This window comes from Herpailurus yagouaroundi, unplaced genomic scaffold (genome assembly GCF_014898765.1).
Source record: "Herpailurus yagouaroundi ecotype Mexico unplaced genomic scaffold, PumYag 182, whole genome shotgun sequence".
Classification (NCBI taxonomy): Eukaryota; Metazoa; Chordata; class Mammalia; order Carnivora; family Felidae; genus Herpailurus; species Herpailurus yagouaroundi.
Window position 1 is genome coordinate 10,068,829 of NW_024412413.1, and position 7,827 is coordinate 10,076,655.

At 59.5% G+C, this 7,827-nt stretch overlaps 1 protein-coding gene and 1 long non-coding RNA gene across 2 annotated transcripts in view; both read left to right on the forward strand.

Moving 5' to 3' along the window:
* The window catches only part of KCNJ4 (potassium inwardly rectifying channel subfamily J member 4), a 23,619-nt gene extending 22,234 nt beyond the window's left edge, over window positions 1-1,385 (forward strand). The window contains exon 3 of the mRNA XM_040490832.1: window positions 6-1,385. Coding sequence (XP_040346766.1) covers window positions 6-1,041 — 1,036 coding nt within the window. The 3' untranslated portion in view covers window positions 1,042-1,385. The remainder of the gene's footprint in view (window positions 1-5) is intronic.
* Window positions 1,386-1,435: 50 nt separating this feature from the next.
* On the forward strand, window positions 1,436-5,521 carry LOC121040351 (uncharacterized). Its single transcript, XR_005795242.1, has 2 exons — window positions 1,436-3,307; window positions 5,113-5,521. It is a non-coding gene; the product is annotated as an uncharacterized LOC121040351 (long non-coding RNA).
* The last annotated feature ends 2,306 nt before the right edge of the window (window positions 5,522-7,827 follow it).

Sequence of the window (7,827 nt, forward strand, 5' to 3'; positions counted from 1 at the left end):
CCGCCGGGCGGTGGCGCGGCGGCCCCGGCGGCCCCCAAGCCCTGCATCATGCACGTGAACGGCTTCCTGGGCGCCTTCCTGTTCTCGGTGGAGACGCAGACGACCATCGGCTACGGGTTCCGGTGCGTGACGGAGGAGTGCCCGCTGGCGGTCATCGCCGTGGTGGTCCAGTCCATCGTGGGCTGCGTCATCGACTCCTTCATGATCGGCACCATCATGGCCAAGATGGCCCGGCCCAAGAAGCGGGCGCAGACGCTGCTGTTCAGCCACCACGCGGTCATCTCGGTGCGCGACGGCAAGCTGTGCCTGATGTGGCGCGTGGGCAACCTGCGCAAGAGCCACATCGTGGAGGCCCACGTGCGGGCCCAGCTCATCAAGCCCTACATGACCCAGGAGGGCGAGTACCTGCCGCTGGACCAGCGGGACCTCAACGTGGGCTACGACATCGGCCTGGACCGCATCTTCCTGGTGTCGCCCATCATCATCGTCCACGAGATCGACGAGGACAGCCCGCTCTACGGCATGGGCAAGGAGGAGCTGGAGTCGGAGGACTTTGAGATCGTGGTCATCCTCGAGGGCATGGTGGAGGCCACCGCCATGACCACCCAGGCCCGCAGCTCCTACCTGGCCAGCGAGATCCTGTGGGGCCACCGCTTCGAGCCCGTGGTCTTCGAGGAGAAGAGCCACTACAAGGTGGACTACTCGCGCTTCCACAAGACCTACGAGGTGGCCGGCACGCCCTGCTGCTCGGCCCGGGAGCTGCAGGAGAGCAAGATCACCGTGCTGCCTGCCCCGCCGCCCCCGCCCAGTGCCTTCTGCTACGAGAACGAGCTGGCCCTCATGAGCCAGGAGGAGGAGGTGATGGAGGAGGAGGCCGCGGCCGCCGCGGCCGTGGCCGCAGGCCTGGGCCTGGAGGCGGGCTCCAAGGAGGAGGCGGGCATCATCCGAATGCTGGAGTTTGGCAGCCACCTGGATCTGGAACGCATGCAAGCCACCCTCCCGCTGGACAACATCTCCTACCGCAGGGAGTCCGCCATCTGACCTCCAGGCCCCGCCCTCGTCACTTCCCACAGGAGCCTCTGCCCCGCCCCCCCGGGGGGGAGGGGTGGGACGCCAGGACACGCCCCTCCACGCTCAGGACAGAGCCGACCCTGGCTCCGTGGACCTTCTGGAGGGAGGCGGGGGCTTCAAAGACTGGGGGACCCCTCCCTATTGACTCCAGAGCCCAGGCCTGGGAAGGGCCCAGGACACCCTCTGCCCTGTCAGCCGACCTGCTGGCGTCTCGGGGACCCCAGACCCACCACCCTTTTCCCACTGACACTTCAAGGACGTGCCCCCTTTGCTCTCAGAACCTTGGGGAGGGCGGCTGGACTGCTGGGGGGTGGGCATCATGGGGTTCTGGGGTGGGCAGGGGTTAGTGCAGGGGGGAGGGAGGGCGGGGGTGCGTTTCTTTTGCATGACTGTGACCTGTTCTTGCCTTTCTTTTGTAAATACCTATAAATGCAGAGTTGGAGGCACCGAATCCACCTTCTGCCATTTGTACCTGCAGGACAAGGAGGTGCGGTCCCTCTCGGTGAACCCCTCTCCCACCCCTCCCTGCCCGTCAAGCCTAGCCCCTTCCCCCTGCCCCGCTAGCTGGCTGGTCCCCAAAGCCAGCCATCTTGGCCCCTGGATGGTGTTGGGTTTGGGCGCAGAGGTGGGACCCCAAGGGGCAGGATGAGGACCGTCCCCACCCCCACCCCCGTGGTCCCTCCAGGTCCCCGGGGTCCGGCCCAGGTTGACAATGGAGTTTGTAACTATATATTTTTAATAAAGTATATGGTCCACTAGGGGTAGGCTGGCTGGAGACGGAAAGCTGGGAAGAAGAGTTAGAGAAAGAGAGACGGAAATGATGGGAGTGTGTCTGTGTGTGGTACGTGTGTCCCTTTCTGAGACACTGACCCCTGGAGGGAACTGTATCACCTGCCATTCTCCTTCCTGGGAGCCAATGGGAAAGATCCCGAGAGGGCTTCAGGGGACCCGGGCTTGGGTCAGAGCTTCGCTGCCTCCTAGCTGTGTGGCGGCTAGCCAGTTACCCGGATGCTCTTGGCCTCGGTTTCATCATCTGCAGCATGGGACGAACCATCGCTCCCTCCCAGGAGATGACGGGCAGGAAAGCCCCGTGTGGATGTCAGCTAACCCTTTGCAGCTCGGGGAAGAGCCTGCATCTACACAGCGCACACACGCACACACCCCAGGCTGGGCTGGTGACTTTGGCCTCGGGACCCTGGTGGGAAGGGCTCTAGGGGGCAGCTGGGAAACCCGGTCTTAGTCCGACTCAGTCTCTGTCTCACTGTGGGTGGGACCTTGGGTAAGTTCCTTCCCTTCTCCGGGCTTCAGTGAGCCTGAGCTCTACAGCGAGCCACCCCTCAAACCTAGACGACGGTGCTTTATTCTTTCTCGAGGTTCTGCGGGTGGGCTGGGTGCTGCCTTGTCTGGTTTCTCTGGGCTCCCTCCAGCAGCAGGGCTCAGCTGGAGCGCCACCTAGGCGGCCAGGCCCAAGCGGGCTGTCCCCCCACGTCAGGTGGTTGGTCTGGCTGTTAGCTGGGGCCTCTCTTCCTCCAGATTCCTTCATGGCCTCTCAGGACAGCAACCTAAGACGGTGAAGGCAGAAGCTACCAGGTCTCTGGGGCCTAGCCTTGAACTTGGATAACACTTCTACCCCATTTCTATCGGCCAGTCGGGTCATGAGGCCAACCCAGAGCCGAAGGATGGGAAATCGGGCTCCAGCTTTCGGGAGCGCGGTGACGTCGCACGGCCAAGGGTGGGACTGTGGCCGTACTTGGTAGTCTATCACAGAACCTTTCAGTTTGAGCGCTCCTTCCAGCCCTGTCTCTAAGCTACATGCCAACTGTATACCCACGGAGTATAAGGAGGCAGAGGGACCCTCCCTGTTCCCAGGAATCTTCTGGGTAAGGGTGCCCCCACCTCCGGAAACACAAGGAACCAGCAGGCAAGGTCACCTACCGCGAAGTGCGATGAGCTCCTTCGTGAACGATCGCCTCCCACCAGCGCTGGCAACATGGGTGCCATTTGGGTAAAACGCTGTGCACCCCACGTGCTTGAACAGCTTAACAAGCCAACCCGGGATCCAAGCCCCTCAACAAATCACTGGTCCTAATGCCTCCCGTTAACATGACACCCTTCACATTCCTTCGTCCGCTGAATCCTTACCAAATATCAAGAGGCGGGGAGGTAAGGCTTGTGGTCTCACTTTACACGTGAGGAAATGGAGGCCGAGGAACTTAAGGCGCTGGCCTGAACCCAGGTGAGGACCGTCAGAGGCCAAGAGGCCTGTGTCCCTCTCGCTTCCCCTCTCCCCGCCAGGCACTGAGTGAGGGGGACGGGCTGCCCCGTCCAGATTTCCCAGAGTGCACTTGTGGCCTTTGGGGGCCTGGGGTGGGCGGGGGGGGGGGGCCTACGGGGGGCCACTCAGCAAGACAAAAGGGCAGCTTCCCAGTTGCCCGACGCTCTCAGAGGGCCCCTTGGTGCCAGGCGGGAGCACCCCGGGGTCCTCACCTCCCACCCAGCTCATCAGAGATGTCCCTCCGTTCTCCCCTGCAGGCTCCTGGGTGGGCCTCACCAGTCTCATCCTCTCCTGCCGACCTCACTCCCAGTATGCTTTGGTGCCTGGGTAACCAGCGGTCCCTAAGGAGGACCTCAGACTCAGGCACTCTGAGCCCCCAGAACATATCTTAGAGGTTAACATAAGGGCACGATCGATCTAGAGGACACAGGGTTGGAAAAGCAAGGCCTGTCTGGGGTGTCAAAGAGGAGTGCCGTGCCCGCGGGCAGGGGGCAGGGCCACAGAGCTGCAGGGAGGCTCCCAGGCCACTCGGGCTGGGCTGCTTGCAAACCCCTGCTTGCTCGGCTCGGCTCGGTGCTGACTCACCTTCCCTCTCCCACCTGCTCCCCTCTCACAGCCCTCCCACCTGCTGCTGGCAGGCAGCTCCTCTGATCTGTCTCACTTCACTCGGGGCTCCTCCAGGAGCAGCACTGAAATGGGGGGGTCGCTGTCTCTGGGGTGGAGGAACCTCAGGTATCATGAAGCTCATGAAGCCTGGAGTCACAGAAACGGGCTGGCTGAAGGGGGGGGCGGCCGCTAAGCCCCTCCTCGCTGCACCCCATCTTCCAGGCCTTCACCTCCCCTGCCCTGCCCTCCCCCTTCAGTCACAGCAGGGGCAGTGGTGGGCGGCTGGGAGGGAAGGAATGGAGAAACGGATAGCAGGTGGGAGAAGGAGAGGAAGAGAAGCAGGGGGGGGGGGGCGCGAGAGAGGGTGTGGTCTGATGGAGCTGAAAAACACCCCCTCATCTTGCCTCAAATCCCACCTTTCAGGCATAATTCCTGTAAATCCATTTTTGCCTCTTCCCGCCAGCTTCTGAAAAACTTACTCCTTGTGAACTCAACTCAGCTGTCTCACCTGGTCAAAGCCCCTCCTTATCTTTGCTGGCCCTTCGTTAGGTCACCGGCCGCCGCGGGCGCGATCTGGGGCCCCTTCTTCCTGGATCAGGCTTTTCTCACCGTAGTTTGTCATGGGTAGTGCCTTTTCTCGGTATCGATGGAGTGGACGTATTTCCAATTTTGAATTTTTTTTTTTTTAACGTTTATTTATTTTTGAGACAGAGACAGAGCATGAACGGGGGAGGGTCAGAGAGAGGGAGACACAGAATCCGAAACAGGCTCCAGGCTCCGAGCTGTCAGCACGGAGCCCGATGCGGGGCTCGAACTCACGGACTGTGTGACCTGAGCCGAAGTCGGCCGCTCAACCGACTGAGCCACCCAGACGCCCCGACGTATTTCCGATTTTGAACGACTGCATACTGTTCATAGAATCTTAGAGCTAAGCGGAACAGCCCCTCGCCTATAGGTGGGGAAACTGAGGCCTAGAGGGGAGTAGCCCTGAACCCCGCTGTCCTGGATCCCGGCCCAGGGCCCTTGCCACGACGACACACAGAACCGGCTACACAACTGCGGGGTCCCCTGCACCGTGAAAATACGTGTCCCTTGTTCAAAAGTTGGGGAAACCGCCACTAAGGGCACACCCAAAACGTAAAGCTTTTTTCTGTCTTTAGATTACTTGCCTTCTTTGCTCACGTGCCTGCCACGGTGTCTCTTCGGACTTCACTTACGAAGCACAAGTTCAAGGAGAAAATTAAGACTTTTAAGACAGAGACTACGGGGATTAAACCGAGCTCAGGTCCCTCCCGTGAAGCCAGCCTTCAGATGAGCTCTGCTGAGCGAACCCGCCCCTGCGGGATCACCGTGAACGCCAGCTTTTCTCCACGAGAAAAGCTCCGACCAACACCTTTGTACAGCTTTTTGTTATGTTGTCGTTTCTTGTTTGCCTTCATGTGGTTGTTTGCTCAGGCTGAGGATTAACAGAATTCTGGGCTACATTGGCCAGATTGTGTCAAAGTGCAACCCCAGCGTCTCAACCTTTCCACAAGGACAGTACAAACCTGAGTTCTTTTTTTTTTTTTTTTTAATTTTTTTTTCAACGTTTATTTATTTTTGGGACAGAGAGAGACAGAGCATGAACGGGGGAGGGGCAGAGAGAGAGGGAGACACAGAATCGGAAACAGGCTCCAGGCCATCAGCCCAGAGCCTGACGCGGGGCTCGAACTCACGGACCGCGAGATCGTGACCTGGCTGAAGTCGGACGCTTAACCGACTGCGCCACCCAGGCGCCCCAAACCTGAGTTCTAAGTAAGGATGGCGAAGGGGAGAAGGTTTAAAGCCAAGCTCCCCTTCCACAGCTTCTCTGGGGGCCGTGTGTTGAGACGGGGCAGTCAGGGGAGGGCACAGAAGTGGCCCCGGGGCGGGAGCTGAGAGCAGAGAGTGGCACCCTTGTGTGTATTTGCCCAGAAGAGAGGCTGTGGGTGTGAGAGCCAGAGGGCCTCGGGCTTGAATTCTCCCCTCTACCACCTACCAGCTATGGGACTTTGGGTCAGTTATGTCTCCGGACCTGTGTCCTCATCTGTGAAAAAGCACCATTCATACCTCTCTCACATGCTCGTGTGGACCAAATGAGATCTCACGTGGGACCAGGCACGGTGTGATGTTGGGCACATTAGGGGGCCCGAGTGAATGTGAGTTGCCTTCCAGAAAACATTTTGATGGGCTTGCTTTAGGAGACACAGACAGTTTGAAAACTGACCCCTGAGCTTCCTGGCAGCCATGCAAAAAGGGAAACCAGATAGATCAGTTAGCTCTCAGTATATGAGGCGTGGGAGGCTAGAGCAAGAACTGGGATTCTGACTTCCTGTGTGATCCTGGGTGCTCTCTTCCCTTCGCTGGACCTTATTTTCTCCATCTTTGAAGTTAGGGGGTTGGACCTAATGACCTCCAGGATCCACTTCTAACTCCATCCACTGACTGACTCACGTCTGATGTGAAAGTCCCTACGCCAGCCGCAGCGGGCACTCCCCAAGCAGAGGCATTTGCCTGCACCCTGACTGTCAGCTCAAACATCAGCATCACTCTTACAGATTCCCAAGGGCTTCTGTGTCATTCATTCATTCATTCATTCAACAAATACTTGTTGAGCACCTACTATGAGCAAGTAAGGCCCCTGGTCTAGGGGCAGGGGTTCAGCACTGAGCCAAACAAGCACAGATGTAGCTGGGGCCTGGGCCCCCAGACCCCCAACCCCGGACTTTGGGGCTGGGCTGGCAGCCCTGAGGCCTCTGGCCTGGGTCCTGCTGCCTACTCCAGGTGGCACCATGGGCAGTCGCTGCCCCTCCTCGCTTACGCTTAGGACAGTGAGCAGGATTCCCTGGTCTCCGCCTCTGTAACTGTCCACTGCCGTGACAAGTGCCAGAGCAGTGGGGCAGGTGGGCCGGAGCCCCCACCGGACAGAAGCCATTGCCAGCACTCACCGTGCTCACAGTGGGAGGGAGGCCAGGAGGGGACCCCTGGGTACCTCAGGGACGGGGTATAGACGGGCTCAGGGAGACATCACACAGAGGGGCAGGTGCAGAGCCCAATCCGGGACCGGGCTCCTGACCCCCGACCTGCCCCTAGGATCACCTGCACTGGAAGTGGCCACTTGGAATGAGGGCCCAGAGGCCAGCACGTGTCCCTCATGCTTCCGGAACCTTCCGTGCCAAGCAGAGCAGAGGCTCAGCTCACCGTTTTCCCTTTTCAGCGCCAGGACTTTTTGAGGCCTGTCTGAGCCCCCCCTCTGGCCTCCCCTCCTCCGGGGCCTCCCTGTCAACAGGGGCTCAGGGTGAGTCCACAGAGGTGACGGAGGGTTCCAGGGGCGGTGCCCATGCTGTGAGGGATGAAGGGGATATTACACACCGATATGAGAGAAGGTGACAGGGACCTCAGAGCGGCTGCGACAGAGGTGGGGGAGGGCGAGAGAACACAAAGACACAAAGAGACCGAGAGACAGTGAGAGAGCCAGAGACGGGGAGACGAGAGACAGTGGCAGAGACAGAGGCCCGCAGGACAGACAGGGAGAGAGAGCCGGCCAGAGGGAGGCAGAGGGAAACTTCATGGAAGAGAAGAGCTGCCCGGAGTGGAGTCCGAGGAGGAGGTGCAGAGGCCGAGAGAAGAGGTGGGTTGGGTTGGGGATGTGGATGTGGCCTCCCAGCCCTGTGTTCGAGGCCCTGTGGGGCAGCCCCACCCTGTCCCACGCATCCCGCGGGGCCTCTGGTTACAGTGCGAGGTAAATCTCCCCAGTCCTTCACCGGACAACTGCAACAATGAAATGTCTGCACCTTATAGATTACAAAGCTTTTTAAAAAAAAAAAAAAAAATTTTTTTTTTCATCTTTATTTTTG